The sequence below is a fragment of the Macaca fascicularis genome, chromosome 2, assembly GCF_037993035.2.
Source record: "Macaca fascicularis isolate 582-1 chromosome 2, T2T-MFA8v1.1".
Classification (NCBI taxonomy): domain Eukaryota; kingdom Metazoa; phylum Chordata; class Mammalia; order Primates; family Cercopithecidae; genus Macaca; species Macaca fascicularis.
The window spans coordinates 84,436,622-84,462,077 of record NC_088376.1 but is presented as its reverse complement, the minus strand read 5'-3'; the positions used below and the strand labels follow the sequence as shown (position 1 = coordinate 84,462,077).

Here is a 25,456-nt window from a genome sequence, read left to right as displayed (position 1 = left end):
ACAGCACTTAAAGAATACTAGTTTTCATCATTATCAATTAGCAGAGGTAGAAGAAAATTATGCAATGAAACTGCTATATGAAATCAAAAATATAGCCAATGACAATCTTAAATTACTTGTATTATCTATCGTTGTATTAATGTCGGTTCCCCTCTTTTCTTATGTAATTAGCCAAGAGTTTAGATCTCCTGGAGAGTATCACAGTTAAATGGTGTTCAGTAATCCGAGTTGAAACTTTCAAAAATCAAGAAAATATTCACATGGAGTTGAAATCTCAAACTTATGGGCTGAATTCATGACCAGGTTAAATTTATTCCTGCAGCTCTAACCACATAATTAAGAATGTGTGTTTTGTCTGGCACTGTATCCTCTGAGGCTTATCTGAACTTCGAGCTACATTCAAAGTCAATGGATCTGCACACTTGAATAATACCTAGGAGGAACAAGACAAGAATCAGACACATTTATGACGCATTTTTTCACAACTCAGGAAAAACAGACTCTGAAGAGATCGGTGAATCATTATAGGCTGTCTCTTAGATCTCTCAATCAAGAAACACAACAAAAGAGATAAATGATAGTTTCTAAAGGGCAGCGTCTCCTCTGCCTTTCTCCCCATAGATCTTTCTTTGTTATACATATGGTCTAGGGATGGGACTAGTTTCTATACTAAAGATTTCGTATCTATTAATATTGAGATATCCGTTTATAGCTTGCTAAAGAAAACATTTTGAAATGGAAGTCTGGAGAAAATAGTATAAAAGTTTATTGTTACAATTTTTAGAGCATAAAACACCTTTCGGTCTGACCAGAGAAGATACAGTGAGACAAATGGAGACAATGGGGAAGCGAATCTTGCCAATATTGGATTTTATTAGAAGCACTCAATTGAATGTAGGTATATGAGTCTTTTATATTTGTCCAATGTACAAATATTAGAGAATTCTAGAAGTATATATAAGGCTTACATGGCAAACAGTGCAAGTGTTAGGGGATTTTGAAAACGTTCATAGTAACTCTCATTTGCAAAAACAAGCAAATTTTAGCTAATGATTTTATTTCTTTTCTTCTAAAACATAGTATAATGCTACACTTTGCAATTTCAAGCACTTATTAGAGTAGTGTCTCTTTAAAGAACCTTTTCTTTATGCCTTCCTGATATCTAATTCAACATTGCAGTGAATTTGTCATTTCAAATCAATAAGAAAATTTTAGCAAGCACAATGTTGTCTCTATTTCACTTATTGAGCTATTGCATATAACCATCTCATTACCTACACAAGAATTCAGAGCTTTTCAAGATAGTGCCTTTGTACCACACTGATGAACTGGATGCTTCTCTAAACATTGGCAATTGATCTTTATATAGCCATAAGGTAAATTATCTAATCTCTTTCTATGATCCAGGAAAAATATGCCTTTTCTACTTTTCAGTCTTAAAGAGTCCAAAATAAGACCTGAATTACACTGCTATTTTACAAAATTTAAGCCATTGTACTGAAAGTATATAAAGAGAGCTTCTCATTAACAGGCTATAAAGGCTGCAGATTTCTCCTCTTTTAATATTTTTCAAAAGGCTTGTAAGTTGGAAATTTTAAAGAATTTCCTTCCTGTTCCCTCTTTTGTGTTACATCATTGATTTGATGTTCTTACCTTATAAGGGGAACCAAGGGGGTCATCACAAACAGCTACTTAACATCTGTTCAGCAGTTTATCTGCTCAGTAACATTATTCAGCATTTTGGAAAAGCTATAAAACACCTAATCTATTTGCATGATTTGCAATTCCATGCATTACAAATACAAAAGCACATTTTTACTGATGTTCCTACCACAAAGCTACCCCTTCTCCACAACCATGTTTCAATTGTCTCCCCTATATTTCTGTTAATAAGAAATCTATCTATCTCTAAGCAGTTCAGGCTGCCATAACAAAACACCATCCTAAAAACCCACACACATCATTACCCTCATCATCAGGCCCGTGCAAGCAGGGAAAGCTTTGCTAACCAGAACCATCACCGTGTAGCATTATTTCATCTCACTCATGCATGGCTAGCCTAGCAGAGCCAGTGTGTCAGGTGCTGTGAATGTGATCTGCCTGTGGCCTAGCCCTTTGTTTTTTAGTTTTTAGTTTTTTGGGTTTTGGTTTTTTGTTTGTTTGTTTGTTTGTTTGTTTGTTTGAGACAGTCTCGCTCTGTCAAACGGGTTGGAGTACAGTGGTGCGGTCTTGGCTCATTGCAACCTCCACCTCCAGGGTGGAGGTTGATTCAAATTCAAATGCTTCTCCTGCCTCAGTCTCCCGAGTAGCTGGGATTACAGTGTGCACCACCAGCCTGGCTAATCTTTTGTATTTTTAGTAGAGACAGCATTTCGCCATGTTGGCCAGGCTGGTCTTGAACTCCTGGCCTCAAGTGATCCACCTGCCTTGGCCTCAAAAAGTGCTGGGATTACAGCCATAAGCCACATGCCTGGCCAGGCCTGGTTCTTTGAAGCAATGCCTGCCTTACCTTCTCACTTATCAGAAAACTGACCACATCATCTGTTGCCAGCTCAGATCTCACTGTGTGAACATAGGCTGGGCCTAACTAGGCATTATGCACTTTTTCAACGTTCTTAACTCATTTTCTTATCACCTTTTAAAGAGTATCCTGGCCATTTGGAAATTTGTTTAGACAGGTATCTTTTATGTGCCTATAAAGGAGACTTTAAAACCATAATTAATGAGATTCTTAACATCTGATTAATAACTCAGTCTTCTCATATTGAGTCTCAGTACCACTTTGCTGACTGTGAAGAATTTCATGAACTTTCCTATGTTCACTTTTAAGGGAAATAACAGTTTTCGGAAGATTGTTTCAAAAAGTTTTAATGAAATTGAAGTAGGCAAGCCTGAAAGTGCCTAGGGATCACAAATATATCTAAATATCAGGTATTAGGTTTCTTATTATTTGCCCAGCAACAGCTTCATAAAGGAGGATTGACAAAATTGCCTGCAAAGGTAACCTAGCTTAATGAAGCAAATAATGAATTGGTGACTAGAAATTATTCCTACATGGTACCATTAACTGTAACCCAAGCAGCCCTCAGTAGTGTTTTTAAGACCCTTCAAGGTGTTATTTCTTTCTTGTCAGATATCAAATGACATTCACTTGAATATTTAGGCATTGAATTATCATTGTTTGTTACCCTCGTTTGTAATCCATGTAGACAAAGACTTCTGCCCAAAGCCATGCTCTGGCCATGTAACCCTAGGGCAAGTCACTTAACCTCTGAACTACTTTTTTCTCATTTATAAAATAGGCTGGTAACTGCCAGGCCCACTTCACAGAGTTGTTGTGAACCATAACTACATAATCCATGTTCTTGAAACACTTTGTCAAGTATTAAGAATTTTAGTTTTAATTATTTGTATTGGTTTTAGGTTGCTTTGACAAAGAAACTGTTTTACAGATCTTTTTTTCTTTATACAAGCTGTGTAGTTTGAAGTTACCTATTTTTCTTCTAATACGAAGATTCCATTCGTGTTCTGTGAATTTTGATTCTTTTTTCCTTAGCTTACTTTGCTTTGATCAGTGATTTGCTCAGATCCCTTCACTCAGGCAGGATTTGAGATGCCATTTCCAGCCATGAACTGGACTCAGGACTGCAGTCTTGTTGACATGCTCATGTGACAAGCAGCCTCACATGTCTTGGTGGAACACAGCCAATACCCAAGACACTTCCATTAGAAGACAGTGAGTGACCAGTGTCTTGGGCAATAAATTTATCTTAAAGAATTTTAGATTTGTCAGTCATCCTTAACACTGGTGACTAAGGCTTTAGTTTACATTTCTGTTGTCTGTTTCAAACAGACAACTCTTTACCCTAGTAGAATGCCACATTTCCGTCAAGGCCTAATGGCTAGGAAAAAATGCTGTAATCCCAGCACTTAGGGAGGCAGAAGTGGAAGGAGAGCTTGAGCCCAGAAATTCAAGACCTGCCTGGACAACATAGTGAGACTCTATTCTCCCCACAATGCAACAACAACAAAAAAAAGTGGAACTAATGGCTAGGAAATATACTTTGCCTCATACCATATATGTTCAGAGATGTTTAATTCATTTGGACAATGTTTTTTTTAATGAAAATGGGCTTGGAATATGAAAATACAATGCATTAAAACTTCAGCATTCCTAACAGCAGGAGACCTAAAAGACGATACCAGTTCTTGACATAATACCATGACCAGAATCAGTTACACAATGTTTAAGTATTATTACATTTATACTGTCACATAAATAATGATAAATATGTAGCTTTCTAAACAATACTTAGACAATGCCAAGAATTCTCATGATCTATTCCCTAAACATATTGAATATTTAGTCACCTTGTAAATATTAGGTTTATAATACCTACCTAATATCTAATTAGAAAAAAGTTAACTTGGCAATAATACACTAAATTATAATATCATAGGGAATACTTTTAGCTGCTCTAATTTTTAATTTTTCTCCATTAAACTAAAAGATACATGTATTTATTCTCCACAAATTACATATAAAGAGATAGTTTAGCAACTTACTCTCAACCAAAGCATTTTAAATATAAAGTGAGTAAAATTTTCTTCTAAAGCTAACAAAATACTCTCGCTTCCAAACTCTTGAAATATTTGATAGTCAAGAAGTTTTCTTTACTCAAACATATCTTTTTTAAAATACAGAGCAGTCCTGGTCATTAACCAGGTGCTGACTGCATGCAGAAATTACCACTTTGGAACTATGGTTTAGGAGAAGCACGTGCATAGTGCTCTACAATTTAAAAAGTATTTTTCCTGCACATTCTTTAATTTGACCCTCACAATTTGGTGACATTGTGTTACCTTCATTTTACCAGTGAGGAAACTGTGGCTCAGAGGAGTGATATATTCAAGTTCACACAGCTAGGGCTCAAAATCAGAGCTTCAGAATATCGTGCCAATATTCTTTTACTAAATCATATTATATCTCTTTGATTTAAAAGTATGATCCTTGCCAGAGGCAAAACATGCGTACACACAACATAGGAATGATTCCATAGCTGAATTCAATTTTTAAAAAAAAACGAACATATAGGCCAGGTGCAGTGGCTCACGCCTGTAATCCCAGCACTTTGGGAGGCCAAGGTGGGTGTATCACATGAGGCCAAGAATTTGAGACCAGCCTGACCAACATGGCAAAACTGCGTCTCTATTAAAAACACACATGCAAACACACACAAAAATAGTCAGATGTGGTGGTGCACACCTGTAGTCCCAGCTATTCAGGAGGCTGAAGCAAGAGAATTGCTTGAACCTGGGAGGCGGAGTCTGCAGTGGGCCGGGATCACACCACTGCACTCCAGCCTGTGCAACAGAGCAAGACTCTGCCTCAAAAAAAAAAAAAGAAAGAAAGAATAAAAAAAATTAAAATGAACATATAATGTACAAATTAGACCAAAAATTAATTATAAAAAGCTTCCTAGAAAACATGAATTTTCAACTTTTGCTATGAGGTGGTGGATACAGTTGGTAAAGACCTTTCCTGGTCTCAGGGAGGTTTCTATGTGTCAGACAATGATTCTCTTTACACTTCTGACCCTAGTTTCCTTATCTTTGTAGATTAGTCTACTAGGTACACAATACATGGCCAAACAAGGATGATTCCAGCATTTTAAGAGTTATAATCTGCAATATGACACAACCTTCCTGGTGACTTCTAATCCCACTGAACATCAACCTCATTCAGCCAGCAGCCCTGCTGCTATGGTATTTTTCATTCTCTAGATTTTTGTCCTAATTATTTCACATGCTACTGGATGGCACTATACTTTTCCATTCATTAACTTTATTGGCTGCTGTCAGTTTCAGACCTTATGTACTGTGCTTCCTGGGCTAAATGTTAAAGAGTTAAAATAATCAAATCTCTTGCCATGCATGAAGCCGCCTTTACAGGATGACTTGCCAAAAAATGACCTAACTAACCATGTTTTTAATACCTCATTAATTTTACTTTTAATTTCTTCCAAGTGAAGCATAAAAAATGTTTACATATGCACATTTGAAATGAACAATAATAAGTGTTTCCTACCCCTTTTTTGCAATCAATGTTTCTATATCTTATGCCAAACGGGAATACATTCCAAATACTAGGACTCTGCTTTTCAGCAGTATTATATAGTGCCACTTATTTGCCAAATATTTATTTGTAACTGCTATTAAGCCTTCACTTGAACTCGCTATTACCTAGCCCTCATTGTACCTGTGTAAGGTTTTAGCTTCAGTCGTGGCCACTTTATTACACTCTCTCCAGCAGCTCAGGAGCCCTTTGATCATTCCTGAAGTCTCACTGGGAGGGCTACCTGCCTTTAGATTTAGTCTTTGTTAGCATTAGATATTTCAGTTAATTTCTATTTTTTATTATGTTCTTTATTTCCTTAAAGCAACAGCATTAAAACATTTCTGCCACACTAGATAGCAATTTTATTTCTTTTTCACTTTGTCTTTCAAAAACCCCTATCTTGGATAGGTAAAATATTAATCTACAGTTTCCTGATAACCAAAACTGCATTTGGCTTCAGGAGGAGGGGTGACTATTAGCAGTCAACTGTATTCTTTCCCTGTTTTCTTATTCAAATAGAGCACTTCCTGTTTTGTTATACATCCAACAATCAGGCTAAAACTGTTGCCTTCCACTATGTTTATTTTCCTGATGTTTTGGGAAATTACACTGATAGATTATGTTCCTGAGCAGCCTGCAGTTGTTTCTGCTCTTTAGAGTTGAATCACTACACCACTTCCCTACAACTAGCCCCATTGTTTATTTTAAAGAAGGACAAAGAAAGCAATTTTTCTTCAGAATGAAAACCGTTTCTCCTCCAACTTGCTTTCCTCTATTTGACAGAATGCCATTGTTTAGCTACATGTTTAAACTGAGTGGGTAGGCTAGGTTTTTCATCAATTCAGGAAGGAACCCCAAATCTACCACTTGCAATCATCAATCTTATAGGTTTATGGATTTTCAGATAAATGATTAATCAGAAAGAACAAATTACTGTAAGAAAACATTCATTGAACAGCATGTATAGGTGTTAGGGACAAATAAAGCATATACAGCACGATGGTGCCCAGTCTTTATTTCCAAGATTCTAGAAAAATGTCAGCTTCCAAAGGCTGCTGTCAATCAGAATTTGAGTATGGCCTTTCAAAAAGAAGTGCTTTCTAATTTTAAGTTGAACTTCAGTAATATTAGTTTCTAGCAGTTTTTCTCCTTAGAGGAGATTCTCTTAAGAAAGTGAATTATATGTCTGCCTTCTCTGATTTCTGGAAGAAATTGTGTTTCATAAGTATGCGCAAACCAAAATAGTCTTTACTCAGATACTAAACTTTAAGGTGGTGGTTTGTCTCAAACTTCTGTTTGAGATATTTGAGTATCTGGGGAGGCACCTAGCTGAAATTCGTATTTCTAGGGCCACATAACAAGAGATCATGATTGGGTGAAGCCCAGCACTCAGTTTGCTAACTGCCAAAGTCCACAAGCAAGCGTAGTGATTCTGGTGTAGGCAGTCCAGGGCGTCCCTGCTATAAAGGGGCACTTGGATGCTTCTCTTCTGAGGACCAGGATGTACAATGCAATTGCCAAACTAAGTCCTCTTTTGAATTCCCATTTCTCATCACCCTCCAAATGCAGCAGAATCTCAAGGCTTTTATGTTAACCCTTATACACCCCCATGTCAAAAGTACTTTTTCTTAAAGATAAACTTAAGAATTTCATGACTAACTTTGTCTCTCCTATCAAGCATTACAATTTGTATTAAACGTTTTTAAAGATGGTAACATCTCCTCTTTTGTGCATGGCAGTAACACGCACGTTGGTGGGCCACTTTTTTCTAAATGTGCCTCATCTTAAGAAAGCCTAAAATGCCAATAGATGCATGGGAGTTGGCAGTCCTTACAAAGGTACACAGTAGTCTGTGTCAAGATGGAACATGTTAGTTGTTGAAATGGTCCTAGTAGACAGAGGGAAGCTAGTCAACAAGAAGAAGAGACTGTGTTATGCCCAGACTGTTTGTTCCCCAAAGAAGACCACCAGAGTCCAGAGTCAAAGCCAAGCGGCAAGGATCTTTACTACAAGTTCGAACTTGGTCCCTCCTTTACACAGTATACAAGAGGGCCCTGATCAATGCGTGCGGTTGCTTTTTATAGCCCGAAAGTTGCAGGGGAACAAAGAAATTCTTTTGGCTCCCGCGCTTTCAGTAACCTTGAACGGCTGTCTCCTTATCGGAGACTTTCCAGGTGGTGTTTGTACTGGGCTCAGGGAGTTTCGAGCCCGGGGGCTGAGGAATGTGCCCAGCTCCTTTCATTCCCTTCTTTTCAGGTATCTTTAGAGCCAATCTTGGGTCTTATAAGTCTGATTCTGTTTCAGCGTTTACAGGTTGGTATTGGGCTCTGAGGACCATGAGTTGTACGGTGTCAAATTTCTCCTTAACAAATTGTAAAATTCTGTTAACAACACAAGGTCCTACGGTAAGCAGAAATAGTAGACTTAGCAGGGGTCCAAGGAAGGGGGCTAACAGAGAAAACATAGAGGAATTCCACCATTGGTCTGCAGCTGAAGCAAACTGCCGTGTTTTTACTTCAGTGCTTAACTTGCGTAACTGTTGGACCCGGTCCTCTACAAGTCCTGATTTATTTATGTAGAAACAACAGTCTTCTTTTAGAAATATACATGTACCACCTTTTTCTGCAGTGAGTAGGTCTAGGGCTCTCCGGTTCTGCAAGGTTACCTGAGCTAGGGACGTGAGCTGTCGCTGAAGGGAGGCAAGGGACTCAGCCGACTCCTCCATAGCAACAGCAAATTGTTGGTACAACTTGTTACTTTCTATGAGGGTGTGACCTAGGGCTCCCCCCGCCAGTCCGGCCGCAATGAAGGATGCGGTGAGGGAGATTCCTGCAATGAGGGGGAGAAATATGGCTCGTGCAGGTCTTGGTCTAGGGTCTGGGTGAATAACAGCACTAGTCCAGTTACCGGTATACCTTAGGAACTCGCCAGCAGTTAGTAGAGTCAACCGGGGAACTAATGTGACAGGGAGACACAGTAGGTTATTAACAGAGGGACTAGGTAGGTTCTTAGATAAGGTTCCATTACACCAGAAGAATATGCCTGATGGAGCCCTTAAGGTGATATTAGGGGGCGTTGCAGTGATACTGCAGAGGCTGGAATTGGTTCCTGAGAAACAGTAGGGAAACTTCTCCTGACTGGGGTTTAGGTATAGGGGCACGTTCAGGATAGGAGCATACGAGAGGTTTCGGACGTTGTTAGCTTGGGCAAAGGTAGAGGACCCCCATGGCGGAGGGACAGCGGTTAGCGATGGATGCCCTAGAGTGGCGCACAGAAAGCAGCCAGACAGGCTATGAAGTCCTGTAAGGTTAGCAAGTTTTAGTCTTTCTTGTAATAACTTTAACCAGGAGAAAGGACGTAAGTCTTGTGTTAGTCTGTTTTCCTGTCATTGGATATTCCTGTGGACCAGGGGCAGTACTTGTACTAGGCCTCGCCACAGATAGAGATGACTGCTAGGCCATGTGGAGGAGGGGGAGTAGTATACAGCCCCATGTTGAGGCGAGGTCTAGCAGGAGTTCCAGGGGTCTCTAACTATCTATGTATATGAAAAGTCTTTATCCCGTCTACGATGGAAGGGCCACTTAGGGTCTAACTGTTTTCTCTCTCCCCAATAACGGGGTCTATGGATGTTACAATAGTTATAAGGACAGCCGGCATTTTGGTGCCACTAATAGTGTTTACAATTGTATTTAGTCTGATCAAACTCAAAGCATATTATTGGTGTTATAGGTTTGGCTATTTGAAAACCAGTAAAATTTAGTAGAATTGGGCTGTTGCACCCTGAGGAAGGGCAATCAGCACTGGCCATTAATTTTCCGGGCTTATGAGGTTGCCCAGGGTGGGTTCGGTTTTCATAAAGCCAGAATCTCCAGACAAAGGGATTATGAGCTGGTTTTGTGATTTCTCTAGCGGCCACTAGGGCGACTAACGTTAGGGTTAGACTACCTAACTGCATGTTTGCAGTGAGCTATGCTGCCGGCGCAGGGTGAGTTTTAAGGGGTTGTTTCTAGCTCTGTCCACAGTCCACGTGTCCGGTGCTTCAGCCGCCGCCGTGATTGGTCCCAGAAGATCGGAGGTTGGGTCCACTGGCTTGACGTGGGTGTAGTGGATCTACGATGCGATGCCTTCTACCTTCAGGGCGGTGGGTGTGGTTAGGAGTACCTGGAGTGGTCCTTTCCACCTGGGTTCTAGGGTCTCTTGTCGGTGTCGCTTGACTAGGACCCCGTCTCCCGGCTGGTATGGATGGGGTGTCGGCGGGGGACCGGTCTCATATAGTTCTTTCAGCTTGGGCCAGATTTCTTGATGAATTTTCTGCAAGGCTTGTAGGGAAAATAAGAGTTCAGAGACATTTTCTGTTTCAGACTTGAGCAGATCATTTTTTTTAGGCCGGGAACTAAGGGTGGGGGTCTGCCATACATAATTTCATAAGGAGTAAGGCCTAGTCTGTAAGGGGTATTACGGGCCCGGAACAGAGCGTAGGGGAGAAGGACCACCTAATTAGTGCCAGTCTCCATAGTTAATTTAGTTAAGGTCTCCTTTAAGGTCCGATCCATTCTCTCTACCTGTCCTGAACTCTGGGGCTTGTAAGCGCAATGTAGTTTCCAATTTGCCCCAAGGATGGAAGCCAAATCCTGACTTACCTTAGCGACGAAGGCCGGCCCATTATCTGACCCTATCTGGACGGGGAAGCCATACCTGGGGAGGATATCTTCCAGGATTTTCTTTGCTACAACCTGAGTAGTTTTCTTCTTGGTGGGGAATGCTTCAGTCCACCCTGAAAAAGTATCTACAAGGACAAGTAAGTACCGATACCCGTATTTTCCTGGCTTTAGCTCAGTAAAATCTGCTTCCCAGTAGATACCGGGCCTGGTTCCTCTAAGCCTTGTTCCCGTTGCAGCCTGGGATTGGGGGTAGGCGTTGTTAAGCTGGCAGACTTTGCAACTTGTCACGATGTTGCTGGCCGTCTCGGCTGTATGTCTGAATTTGAGCTTAGAGCGTCTGATCAGGTCTATCATCCGCCGAGCACCCAGGTGGGTGGTTCAGTGGATGTGTTTTAACACTTGTCCTAATTTTTCTGGTAGGATGGTTTGGTCATTAGTATCAGTCCACCACCTATTCTGGATCTGTTTCAGGGGAAGCTTGTCAATCCACTGGAGATCTTGTTCTGAATAATCAGGGAAATATGGCAAGTCCCGGGGGCCCGGGTCAGGGAGCTGGAGTGCAAGGAGTTGGCTGGGAGCCTTCGCCACCTTTCTTGCAGTTTGATCCGCCAGAAAGTTGCCTTGAGCAGTTGGAGTAGTTAGTTTCTGATGCCCTGGGCAATGCACAATGGCTAACTTTTCTGGCCTCTATAGGGCTGTTAGCAGGGCTAGGATTTCTTGCTTGTTTTTTTATCTCTTTTTTTTTTTTAGCCGTCAGTAACCCCCGCTCCCTGTAAATGGCCCCATGTATATGCACCGTTGCAAAAGCATATCGGCTGTCTGTATATACCGTCAGCTTTTTCTCCGCCCTTAAGGTAAGAGCTTGGGTGAGCACTATTAGTTCGGCCTTCTGGGCCGATGTCCCCGGGGGCAGGGGTTCCGCCCAGATTACCTCAGTCTCTGAAGTCACTGCCGCTCCAGCGTATCTCTGGCCCTGATGCATGAAGCTGCTCTTATCAGTGAACCAGACGAGGTCGGCGTCAGGAAGTGGGCGATCCTGCAGGTCTTCTCGAACTCCGTGCACCTGAGCTAGTACCTCGGTGCAGTCGTGGAGTGGGGCGTCCAGGTCCGGGTTGGGCAGCAGCGAGGCAGTCTCTTACCTAGTGGCCAGCCTCCTTGCAGTAGGCACATTGGTCTTTTTTTCAGATTATCATGCCTGGGGGGGCCGCCTAGGTTGGGTGTACTCTGGCTGTAGATGTTCTTTCTGTACTACTGCTGCCAGGACCTTGGTCATTTTTTTAGTGGCCTTAAATTGCCTTTTTTCTGGAGTATCTCTGTTATTATAAACCTGCTGGGTTATCTGAAGGAGGTCTTGAATCCGCTTTTCTTCCAAGTCTTTTAGTTTTTGGAGTTTTTTTAATATCTGGGGCTGCCTGATTTATGAAAGACATTACAACAGCTGTCTGACTTTCTGGAGCCTCTGGATCTATGGGGGTGTACTGTCTAAAAGCTTCCATTAATCTTTCTAAGTAGGTGGCTGGGCTCTCTGTCTTTTCTTGCCGAATAGAATATATTTTAGCCAAATTAGTGGGCTTGCGAGCAGCTGCCCGGAGACCTGCCATTAGAGTCTGGCGATAAAGGTGTAGCCATCCCCTACCTTCTGCCGTGTTGTAGTCCTACGCTGGCCTGGTCAGAGGAAAGGTCGCGTTTATGAGGTCAGGGTTAGCAGTCGGTTGACCATCATCCCCCGGGACCAGCTTTCTAGCTTTTACCTGTATTCTCTCTCACTCCTCCGTGGTAAACAAGATTCAGAGGAGCTGCTGACAATCATCTCAAATGGGCTGGTGGGTGAACATGACACTATCCAGTAAAGCCAGTAAATCTTTGGGGTTGTCTGAAAACCGAGCACTCTGAGTCTTCTAGTTATACAGATCACTGGTGGAGAATGGCCAGTACTGGAGCTTGGGGATTCCTGTGTCATCTGGGGGTCTTATTTCCCGAAGGGGTAAAGCCACCGTGGAGTCAGGCGGCTGGCGGGGGGGGCTAGTCCGCGAAGTGCGCCCTCGCGTCCGCCCCGCCGGCCTTTTAAAGTTACTTTCCCTTTCAGCGAGCCCGCCTCCCCTCCGCCTGCTCCCTCCCTCTATCTCTCTCTCTAATCTTTCCATTTCTGTCTAAATCTTTGATTGACATACTTACAGGGTCTCTTCTTTAAGTCTCTATGTCATTCGTGCGTGCTTTCTCTCTGTCTCTCTGTCATCCCGTGTCCTTTCTCCTTTATACTCAGTCTCTTTTTTTTCTGTCTCTTTCTCTGACTCTCCACGTCTGCCGTTTTCTCCCCTTTCTCTTTCCGATTTCCCTTCTCACTTTCTCCCTCTCCCGTCTTTTATGGTCTTTCTCTCACTCATTCTCTCCCTCTCCCCAGTCTCACTTTCTGTGTCTCTTTTTGTAAAGGAATGTGGGTTAGAATCCCTGTAAAGGAAATCCGCGCCGGAAGCCGGGAGCCCGGGGACCAGGGCCGCAAGCGCAGCGCCGGAAGCGCACGCCGGAAGCCGGGAGCCCGGGGACCGGGGCGGGAGCGCGGCGCCGGAAGCCGGGAGCCCGGGGACCGGGGCTGCGAGCGCGGCGCCGGAAGCCGGGAGCCCGGGGACTGGGGCAATTCAGACCGCGAGCGCGCACCCGGGGACCGGGGCAATTCAGACCGCGAGCGCGCACCCGGGGACTGGGGTCAGAGTCAGCTGTTGCCCGGATCGCGAACGCGCTCCGGCAACTCAGATCACAATTTAATCAGAAGAGAGCCAGGGGACGTCTCCCACCGGTCTCCACTGGCTGTCCTATAGTGCGTCCGCCAGGACTGTGCCAGCTTCAGTTTCAGACCTCGCGAGTCACAGATTCAGATTCAGAACAGACACTCAGACACAGACAGACAAACGGAGACGAGCCAGCTCACCTATCAGTAGATCGATCTTAGCAGATCCGTTGACCAGGGGTCTGGTGGGCTTGGGGAATCCCGGACGAGCCCCCAGATGTTATGCCCAGACTGTTTGTTCCCCAAAGAAGACCACCAGAGTCCAGAGTCAAAGCCAAGCGGCAAGGATCTTTACTACAAGTTCGAACTTGGTCCCTCCTTTACACAGTATACAAGAGGGCCCCGATCAATGCGTGCGTTTGCTTTTTATTGCCTGAAAGTTGCAGGGGAACAAAGAAATTCTTTTGGCTCCCGCGCTTTCAGTAACCTTGAACGGCTGTCTCCTTATCGGAGACTTTCCAGGTGGTGTTTGTACTGGGCTCAGGGAGTTTCGAGCCCGGGGGCTGAGGAATGTGCCCAGCTCCTTTCAACTGTGCAAGGTTATCCAATAAGAACTGGAGATAAAAGCAGAGCTAGAGTTTTCATGTAAGCTATTGGGGTAAACAGAATTCAACTTATACAACATTTGTCAAGATTTGACCTGCATTAAAAAAAATTTCTTTCAGATAAACAAGATAGTAGGCAACTCTTAGCTCTTATGATGCTTTGGTGATATAGATAAAGTCGCCCCTTCTAGGCAGACACAGCTGTGTGGGATCACTCCTGGGTGAGTGAAGTGCAGATTCAAATTCAGTCCCCTCTTTTTCCCTCAGCCTAACTCCTAATGCAAGACAATCAGCAAATCAGTCTCAACACATCTCCAAAGGACTCCCTTTTATGTATATTTACCTACTAGAAAAGGGGTATAAGACAATACTGTAAAATGATAGAAGGAAACATGTATTTGTACTAGATTCCATTGTTTCAAAAGATGTAAATACATTATCACGAGCCCTGACTTCCATCCCTGGGGAGAGGTCTATTTCTGCGGTTTTATTCTAAAACATTTCTTTTACTTTGAGACTAGGGGAGTTTTCCTGCATCCTCAGGTGTGATGGAGAAGTTGCAATATGCCGGCCTCCTCAGCCAGCTGCAGAGAGTAAAGGAGCAGTCCCAGGTCATTAATCAAGCAATGGCAGAGCTAGCAACCATTCCCTACCTACGGGACATCAGTCAACAGGAGGCAGAATTGGTAAGTATTTTTCTTTGTTTAAGGGTTTCATAGGCCCAGCACCAACAGAAAAGTGATACGGTCTGGAAACAAAAAAAAAAAACTGTGGTAATAAATGTAGTCTGAGGGCAAACTCCCCAACCTTCCTGAAGCATTCTCATGACAAAACTGAAAACTGTAGGAAGGTGTGTGTCTGGTTTTTATTTGCTCACATTAACTAGCTTCCATTATTACAGCAAAAACATTGTGATGTGTAGAAACATAGAAAGGGGCTGGTTATTTACATTGTGTGTCAGGCTTCTGGTTTTTGGTAAAATGAGATTAATAAGCTCCAAGATATATTGATACATGATTCTCTTTTATGAAAAAGTGAGAGGACAAAAGAGTAATTATTGTATAGAAAAATGACCCTACAAAATCATCTTTAGAGTTTTCTCAATCACTTCTAGGGTTAAAATAGATAATGGCAGTGCCAACACTAGTACCTTTAGATAAATCAACAAAAGTTGTTTATTTGAAAGGAAAATGTAGCTAGTCAACATAGATGGTTTTTTTAACTGAATTGACAAGTTAATTCAGAAAACCAGACACTTTAGCCACACACAGACCTAGGCAAAAGCTAGTTGAAGGGATTCTCACAGAAATAATCTTCAGATAGATATGCATATTATAACCATAATTAATATCAGAAATGGTAGCACATCATTTGAAAAACAGTTTACTGAACAGTGTGTTGCCCATTCAAGGAAAGGTAAAATTTACTCCATATGGAGCTCCTAGTGTGTTGTAGGGAAAGGCCCTTTACTGTGAAGCTTTAATTGAGAGTAGCTGAAACTAATTATAGCTCCGAATTGAATTCACATAGTAATGATAAGAACAGCCCAAACTGATTACCTGTAATTTTCAGATAACTAAAGAAACCCTCCCTCTTTGAGCTTTTTAAGATTTAATCAAGAAATGAGCTGCCAACATTTATAACGTTCATCTAAACCAGCTAAAAGCATGTTAAATAAGTACTGATATTCAGAGTAAGCATACAAAGTTGTATGACTAGCCAAATAATAAAACTATGCATACTAAAGATAAAAACTATGAAATAAGTCTATGAATCAAGGAATTACCAAGTCAAAACTGGCAATGATACTTTCTAAACCTTTATGTTTGTGTACAAAAGAATACTTTCTAAAAGGCTAAGTGTTTATCCTGCCATTCATAAAGCACTCAGAAGTATAGTAAGTATAGAGCTTTCAAAGTGCATATTATGGCCAGTTTTATATGATTAATGCTTCTCAGAGATAAGAGGAAGAAAAGAAAATGTTAATTTAAGAAGCCGGCAAAATGTTGATCCTGTCTTCCTGAAAAGCACATTCAAGATTTAAATGAAAAATACAAGGGAATTCTCTGCACTTAAGTCTTCTTAATCACACATCTATGGCTTTTTTGTTTTGTTTTGTTTTTGTTTTTTTACTGGAAATACTTAGTTTTCAAAATATACACAAAGGAGCCTCAAAGTAGCATTATTGACATTCCTTTCTAAAGTGTAATTTTTCTCTATTTGAAACCTTAGAAAATGAAATTTCATTGGATATTCTTGTACTTATATGCCCAGCAGAAAAAAACTGAAATATATATGGATGTATATCTGTATGCCAAATATTCAAAAATTATGTATCTTGTAAGGTTTCATGACCTTCAATAATAGATTTTACTTTGCAACTCGCAAAGAGAATTAATCCTAGTAATACCCTGTATGCTGCTATCTAAACAGTGACTGCTTAATAGAAAATTTTTGAGTGACTCAATTCTCTCTCTTCCTGCTTACACTCTGCAATATCTAAACCAAAGAAAGATTATCTAAGGGTCCATACTGTTTGATGCCATAGTGAACTGAACTGGTATTTTTTGAGAACTTTTTTTAACCTTTGAATATCACACGGCTTGATATAACTTCATTTCATTTTTGTGGTCACCTATGGACCATGTGTACAGGATAGTTTCACATTAGAGTACAGTAGGTGCCTGTTTGGGACAAAGGTTAGAATGTTTAAAACCTTTGAATGGGACCTAAAAATTTAAAAAACTTGGCTCTTTTAAAATTTTAACAAAGAAAAGAATAGTAAAAGAAGTTAAATGAACTAGATTCTTTAAAAGGCAATAAAACGGCACAACTATAGTATTGTCCTCTGGTGAGCTTTTGCATGATGCCTAGAATTATGATCCATTAGCCTCAGGAGAAAACGCTAAAACGCATTCATGTACTACATGCCGTTTCCCGAGAGAATTAACTACTGCCTTCATTCTTTACAACCCAAATCTGGTTTTCACAAAACATCAACACTTACTACATTAAAACCTATATGTTTTCTACAAATTTTCAAGAAGAATCTTTTCATTGTTTCAGTATTTTATATCTGCAATAATATTCAGCAATGACAAGCAAAGATGAGGTGGCAATATTCATTGTAGGAAAGATGAGTAATAAAATCATCAGCGTACAAATGATTTTTTAATTAGGTTTTAATCTGTGTATTTAGAGAAGTTACTTCTGTGTGAATTCCACACTGATAATTTTTATCTTGGTGCCACAGCTGCAGTCACTAATGGCAGATGCTATGGACACCCTTGAAGGAAGAAGAAACGATAATGAACGTGTGTGGAATACAATCCAAAAGGTAAAACTTTGAGCTGAAGGAAAAAGATCTATTATTCTTAAGGAAAATGTCCATCTTGGGTCAAATCTGTTTGGAGGATAAAAAGAAATCCAAGTTCTTTGGGCTGTTTTTTGTTTTTCTTTTTAAAAATAAATGCAGCTCTCTCCGTGGAAGTGTGACCAAAATCAAATATGGATTTATTTAATCTGCTTCTTTTCCAACAGACTGTGTTCATATGCTTTCATGATTTTTCTTCATTATCATGCTCATTTTCATATTCTATTTTCATTATCTGTGCCTTCGTTCTCGGTTTTGTAATTCTTTAAAGCCCTTTCATCAGTGTTTTAGTCCACTCCCCAACTATATTTCCACTTTTTTCACTTGAGGAATAATGACTACAATTCAGGGAACTACAAAGAAACTAGCACATTGATGTTTGGTGTAAAAGAGTAACATACTGGTTGTTAGAAATAGAGGAACATCCCATCGTTGGCTACTGGGGTTTAAATTCAGGAAGTGCCGAGATGCACCTGGACCCAAGTACTCAGGAGACTTGTGTGACACAATAGGACCCTCTGAAAATGTGAAAGTTAGTAATCTTGGGTCTCCAGTCAAGCTCAAAGTAGTAAGTTCTGATTGATCAACTCCCCATTCATCTTCCTCCCATCATTGTAAGAACCCACCAGCAGAGACTGGCATCAGGAGATGTGAAACAAACAAAAGAACCTTCAGTTTAAAAGCCAACTCTAAGGGATTCTGGAGCATCTGAGGAAACACGTGTCTTTTGTAACGAACTCAGAGGCCCTGTGATATACAGTTGACCCTTGAACAACATGGTGGTTAGGAGCACAAAAATCTACATTTAGCTTTTGGCTCCCTAAAAACTTAACTACCAATAGCCTACTATTGACTGAAAGCCTTATGATAACATGAAGAGTTGATTCACACATATTATATTGTATATATGTATTATATACTGTATTACAATAATGTAACCTAGAAAAAAGAAAATATTATTAAGACAATCATAATGAAGAGAAAATATATTTACTATTCATTCAGTGGAAGTCGAGGTCTTCACCCTTGTTGTCTTCATGTCGAATTGGCTGAGGAGGTGATTGGTCTTGCTGTCTCAGGAGTGGCAAAGGCAGAAGAAAATATGCCTATAAATGGACCTACACATTTCAAACCCATGTTGCTCAAGTGTCCACTGTATGGACAAAAAACCAGAAATTGACTGTCAGCAAATATGTGTTGAATAGATATCTACCATGCCGGAAAAAAAAGTTAGATATTGGGAATATTGTGCTCAGCAAGACAGGCACAGCCCTTGCCTGTATGGTCCTTATAATCCACAAAGCTACTTATGGGCTAACTGAATATTACGGAATAAAGGGGATGTTCAATGATCTATGGAAATAAATGGCAGAATAGCCTTGTCTAGGTGGTCAGAAACACTGTCTCTAAGAAAATGATATTTACACACTGTTTAAAGAATGTGTAGTGGTTTTCCAGGTAAAAGGGGGTATTTCTAAACAGAGGGATCACTTTGTACCAAAAGTGGTTTTTTTTTAAAAAGAATGGCACATTCAAAACTAACCAAAAAGTAAATAAGATATTTCAAAATGAAGTGCAGAGGCAGGAGAAATTACAGAAGGACTTCTAAATGAAGTTTGGATAGTTTTAGAGTACATTTAACTAGAAAATGTTTTTAGGACATCTTTAGGGCTGTGGTGGGGAGAAGAGATTGAGGGGCTGCAGAAATGCGGGGACGTCAGTGATAAAGTAGGGATCGTAATCCCGGTGAGATATGCTGGCGTCTTGGTTTAGGGTTGTGGACACAGAGAAGAAAAGAAGCAGATGGACCTAAGAAATATTCAGGAAGCCACATCTATAGGCCTTGTTCAACTGATGGGATCTGGGAGTTGAGAGAATAGAAATGGTTAAGAATGATGCCTAGATACTTGCTTGAGCAATTGAGCAGGGATAGGGAAAGGTTTGCTGGTGCCATTTACTAAAGAAGAAGATACTGTCATAGGAGCAGCTTTTGGCCAAGAATATAAATGCCTTTAGAGTTCAGTTGGGAGAAAGAAACCGTGCCAGATATATGAATGGAAATTTAATATAAAGAATGGTTAACTAATTTATGAAGTTGTTAATTAGGTAACTGAAGAAGGAAAGGAGAACACTAAGTCATCACAAAGAAAACCATTAAAGAAAGCAACTACCATGTCTTAGGGCTGGGTAATCAAAGAGAAGTTGGAATGGCTAAAACTTAGAAACTTAGAGCAAGGACCCTGCTATGCCAAAACCCAGACCCCCTACTAGAAGGTGCTGCTCAGCAGGTAATGGTGTCCCTGAGGTTGGAGTCCTGAAGGGCTGGGACCTAAACCTCCAAGGAGGGACCACTAACCCACCGGAGCTGTGGGAAGTGATGGGGAGGTGGGTAGTAATGGATGTAGTTTGCAACTTTTGTAAAAACTAAATTTGGCTGCTACTGCAGAAAAGAAAGTATGTTTCTGATTGAAGGTTTGTTGATGAGATACTCCCAGGAACCCTAAAGCAGACAGAAGTAAACAAGAAGCAAAGAAGCAGCAATTCCCTTCTTTCTCCTCTAATGCCCTCTGATGATAGAATCTAACAGTTGACAAAAAAAAGAAATGGAATTGCAGAGTCCTAGCCATATTTATCACAGGGCTGAGTATAGAAGAGCAGATTTGGAGTTGCAAGGCTATAGGTTAACAACTGGCACAAAAGTGTGCCTATGTTCACATAGGGTGCTGGCAAGACATCCAACAGGAAATACAAAAGCCTTGGGTTCTGGATAAAAGACTGAATAAAGATAGATATTTCTTAGTCATTGGCAAATTGTCATTAGCTGAAATCATGGCTTAGAAAGAGTATAATAGAGTAAGGAGATAAGAGGGCCTTGAGAAGCACATTTCAAACTTAGGAGGAGAAGCCTATGACAGAGACTAAGAAGGACTGGCAAGAGGAATTAGAGATAGAGCAGCCAAACGCGGTCCTGATGAGACTCAAGCAATATAATCACACGTCTCTGTTGGTTCTAGAAATAGTTGTTTAGAACAGGGGTCAACAAACTACAGTCTGCAGGTCAAATCTAGCATATTACCTATTTTTGTCAATAAAGTTGATTTCACACAGCCATGCCATTTATTTACATGTTATCTAAGTCAGCTTGACTGAGTTAAGTAGTTGCCACAAAAACTATAATAACGCACAAACCCTAAAATATTTACTATCTAGCACCATCAAAAACATTTGCTGGCTGGGCACAGTGGCTCATGCCTAAACCCCAGCACTTTGGGAGGCTGAGGCAGGCGGATCACGAGGTCAGGAGCTCGAGACCAGCCTGACCAACATGGTGAAACCCCATCTCTACTAAAATTACAAAAGTTAGCCAGGTGTGGTGGCGGGTGCCTGTAATCCCAGCTACTCAGGAGGTGAGGCAGCAGAATCGCTTGAACCCGGGGGATAGAGCTTGCAGTGAGCCAAGATCGTACCACTACACTTCAGCCTGACAGAATGAGACTCCATCTCAAAAAAAAAAAAAAAATTATTTGCTGTACTCTGGTGTAGAGCGTTACCTCTCCCCCAAAAAATTGCATTTGTACAGTAAATATTTGTATTTACAAATCCAAATGGTAATAGAACAATAATCCCATTATCACCTTCTAGGGACCAGCTGAAAATATACAATAAGGATTGACATGACATCTGTCTCTATCATGTAAACAACAACTAATTTCACCTCACTTGAAAGATCCTTGATACCCATGTTCATAGGAGCACATCCTATGATGGATTTGCCACTATTTTGCCACTATTGCAGTTGTTATCTATTGCTGTGTTACAAGCCAAACCACTCCAAATGTAGCAGTTTAAAACAACAATTCAAGACCAGACTCCTGTAGGTGGCTCTTACTCAATGCCTCTCATTCAGTTTAGTCAAATGGCTTCCATGCATGGGGCTGGAGTCATCTGAAGGCTAAGATGGACTGAACTCCAAGATGGTTCGCTCACATGGCTTACAGTTGACACTAATCCGCTGAGGTAGTTGACTGGAGTACCTAACCGTGGCCTCTCTATGTGAATTAGGCTTTAAACAGCGTGGCAAAATAGTGGCAAATCCATCACAGAATGTGCTCCTATGAACTGGGTTTCAAGAAGGGGAGTATTTTAAGAGAAAGGAAGTAGAAACCATCAGTCCTCTTAAAGGGTAAGCCTAGAACTTGCACAGCAAATCCCATCACATTCTACTCATCAAAGCAGTCACAGGCCAGCTTATGTTCCAAGAGTTGGAGGAATCAATCCACCTCCTCTCAGTGAAGGAGTAATATGTGCATTCAATGAGAGAATAAAATGAAGGCACCATCTCGGAAACAATGTACAGTAGCAGGACTGTGACTGTGTGTCCCAGGCTAGAAATCATACATTCAAGCAAGCAGGAGGATAGTAAAGTCAAGGCCTCCAAGGCTGAAACACAGTACAGCCACTCTGCCCAACCACTGGGTATCTAGAAAGGCTCACTGGTGAGCAGCCAATCTTTCCAAATTAAAAGCCCTGATAATGATCATCACTTTCTAAATGAGAGGTCTTCAGGAAGATGTGAATGGGAAGGAACAAGGTGCCAAATTTTTCCCAAGGGCTTTTAATTTGGTTAATGTGATTCTACAAAAGATGATCGTATCACTTTCAGACAATTCCGGTAGCAAGTAAGTAATTTCCTTTTACTGCTACAGAGTTAATTTGCGTGTGCAGAAAAAAAAATAATTAAAAAAAAAACCTAATTGTACAAGCTACACTGTGTTCTGAGCCCAGTAGAAGTTGATATCAGCATCATCACCTCTGAGATCTGTTATCTGTAATAGAAACAGCTGTTGTACCTAATGAAAACACTTGAAATTTTCATCTGAAGCAGCAGAATTATAGCAGAACCTCCTAGTTCCACATAGTTAAAGGGCCTGTCAGAATCCCCATTACCTAACACAATTTTCAGGGCTCTACTTTGTTATAGGTCTATAAAAAGCCGATCAAGATGAAATCTGATTCATGAAAGCTGACCTCCTGTCTACATTCTGTTTTCTTTGAAGTTTCTCTAAGAGCCCAGAAAGAGAGGAAATGAAACAAATGTATTTTCTCCTGATTCACCAGAATGGAAATATATTCTTTACAGAGTTTTAGGAAAGTGGTTGTTGTTTTGGTTTGGCTTTGCAGAGTATTTCCTAACGATTAACTCAAGAAAGATAGATGCCTATAGGTTTAGCAATGCAAACATAAAATTACCAGGTTATGATTAAAAAAAAAAAAAGGTAAATTTTAATGTGTTGGAAAGTCCCCTGCCACAGCATGTTTAATTAAGGATAGAACATTTGCTTAGTTTTGTTAAATAACTAAAACACCTGAGGAAACATATTCTTTTGAACATCCCACAAATCCTATTGACACTTTGCTCATTTATGTACTCATCACACATTTACCGGTACGTCCTCTGTGTCAGTCGTCATTCTAGACACTGGAGAAACAGCCGTGAACAAGTGTGCCCTCATAATGTTTACACTGTACTGAAGTAGGCAAACACTGCCTAAAGAAATACAGGATATGTTATAAAGTAGTGAATGCCCCAACGGAGACAAAGCACAATAGGAAAATGGAAAGTGCCAGAGGAGAGAGCATATCATGCAAATATCAGGTGAAAAACATCCCAAGTAAAGAAAACAGCACATGTGAAACCTGAGATTGGGCCGGGCACAGTGGCTCACGCCTGTAATACCAACACTTTGGTAGGCCGAGGCGGCGGCTCACCTAAGGTCAGGAGTTCCAGACCAGCCTGGCTAAGGTGGTGGAACCCTGTTTCTACTAAAAATACAAAAAAATTAGCCAGGCATGGTGGCACGTACCCAGCTACTCAGGAGGCTGAGGCAGAATAATCGCTTGAACCCGGGAGGCGGAGGTTGCAGTGAGCCAAGATCACGCCATTGTACTCCAGCTTGGGTGACAGAGCGAGACTCCGTCTCAAAAAAACAAAACAAAACAAAAAACACCAAACCTGAGATTGGAGTGTGCCAAAATGCACAAGGAACAGCAAACAGGGTAGGGTAAAAAGCTGAATGAGTGAGAGTAGTAAGAGATGAAGTAAGAGGGGACATAATGCTTTGCAAAGAAGCACTCTAATCTGTTAAGTTGGAAATAGATTGAAGAAGGCAAGAATGGAAGCAGGGAAATGAGTTAGTCGGTTATTGTAGTGAGAGCAAAATGGTGGCTTAACCCTTGAACCCAGTGGTAGGAGTGGAGATAAGAAGTCATCTATTCAGAAGGGCAAAGGCTGATTTAGAGGGAGACTAGTAAAGAAAACATGAACAAAATAAAACAAGAAAACCCTGAACTAGCATTTTGGAGACTGGGTCAGTCATAAATTAAATCAGAAGCCACTTCCTTTCTCTGGTCCTCGGTGTTCTCATGTGTAAAATAAGGATATTGGGCTGGATGATTCTAAGTCCCCTTGCAGCTCTGATTGAACAGGTCTTTTGAAAATCAGATCATCAAATAAAAGGATAGGAGTTAATATTTTATGAGCTCTTAGTAGGGACCCAAACTCTCCTATTTACTTTACATATACCAAACTCATAATCCTCACGAGAGGTAAAAAGTATAATGTATTAAAAAGAGAAGTTTAGCAGTTTGCCTAAAGTCACACAGCCAGTAAATGGAGCTAGCAAACGATCTGACCCCGGGGGCCTAAACTCTTTCTCGATAAAAGTCCAGTTTTTGTGCTGCCTGAAAAGGCCTGAGTGACTAGCATTGTTGTCTGTATAGTTGAACATTCAGGTGTGAGGCCCTCCAACCAAAGTAGAATTTAGCTATAAACCAGCCCAGTTTGTCTTCAGTTCTCAAAATAAAGTTCTTTCAATCTGAGCTAAAGAGTCACTGAGGAATTTGTGCTTAGTCCACCTCTGTAACTCACTTGTATAGGATCCTCCATCTTTGTTCCTTAGTTTTCCATCTATATCCAGAAAGAATACAGAGCCTAAATCTGGAAGTCCTTAACCATTAATTCAGCTTGCATTCGTGGGACAGCGGGCAAGTCATAGCCTTCTGAGAAGCATGATGTGTCCTTACCCACACCACTTTTAGATCCCATGATTTTCTGTTACCATTGAATCCCAAGGTCCCTTGGAGTTTTAAGAACTAGGCTTAAAGTAAATAGAAAAAGGGTTCTTAAAAAAAAAAGTACCAATTGTTAAGTTGGAACACTTCTATTTCTTCTTGTCATAGAATCAAACAGCTAAGCAACACACTGTCCACAACTAAGAAGAAAAAGTTATTTGCTCTTCATTTATAAAGCCTAAACCTGGCATTGAGAAGATCAGCATTTAACATGACATAAAGTATTGTCTTGTTCTGCTATGGCTCTGGATCACTGATTGAAAACTAAATGAGGAAAATAAAACTTTGTTACATTAAAAGTAATGAGAAAAGTGCTCCAGCATATACTTTCGGACCTGTGAGTTTTCCTGAGGAGAAATGCCACTTTAAAATTTCATCTAATATAATATAGTACCTTCTAAACTTCAATGAATCCAACAAACAGAGTATAGGTAGATCTCTTTAAACCATCCATATGAATTTATTCAAAATTATTTTACTGCTTGTGTTCCTTTTAACCTCAAAATCTTAACTTATGAATCATATTCATTGTGATCATACAGAAATGGCATTCATTGACATACTAATTTGGTCTTTCAGATGAAAATGTGATGGAGTTACATGTTACTTAGCAACTCTGTTCTGTTCAAGACTGTTGATGTAGGCAAAGCAAACAGGAGAGAACACAAATTTGGGAAATGGGGCAGGGGCAGTTGGTTGAGAAGGTAGAGGGAAGAGCAAATTGGAACGTGTTATTTACTTTCCATATCAGTATTTAAACCCAAATCCTTCCAGAAACTCTTCTGAGAGAGATTGTACACGTGGCACTATCATTCATCGGCCAGTCATTTGGGCTGATACGTG

The 25,456-nt window shown here is 40.7% G+C and overlaps 1 protein-coding gene and 1 long non-coding RNA gene across 3 annotated transcripts in view; one reads left to right on the top strand and one right to left on the bottom strand.

Annotated features, from left to right (window-relative positions):
* The window catches only part of SPATA16 (spermatogenesis associated 16), a 261,852-nt gene that overhangs the window by 220,037 nt on the left and 16,359 nt on the right, over positions 1-25,456 (top strand). For both annotated transcript variants that reach the window (XM_045386618.2, XM_045386617.2), the window contains exons 8-10: positions 785-894; positions 14,631-14,795; positions 17,363-17,446. In XM_045386618.2, coding sequence (XP_045242553.2) covers positions 785-894; positions 14,631-14,795; positions 17,363-17,446 — 359 coding nt within the window. The remainder of the gene's footprint in view (positions 1-784; positions 895-14,630; positions 14,796-17,362; positions 17,447-25,456) is intronic.
* Positions 9,833-14,010, bottom strand: LOC135969670 (uncharacterized). Its single transcript, XR_010585029.2, has 2 exons — positions 13,706-14,010; positions 9,833-10,437 (listed from the first exon to the last, which is right to left on the bottom strand). It is a non-coding gene; the product is annotated as an uncharacterized lncRNA (long non-coding RNA).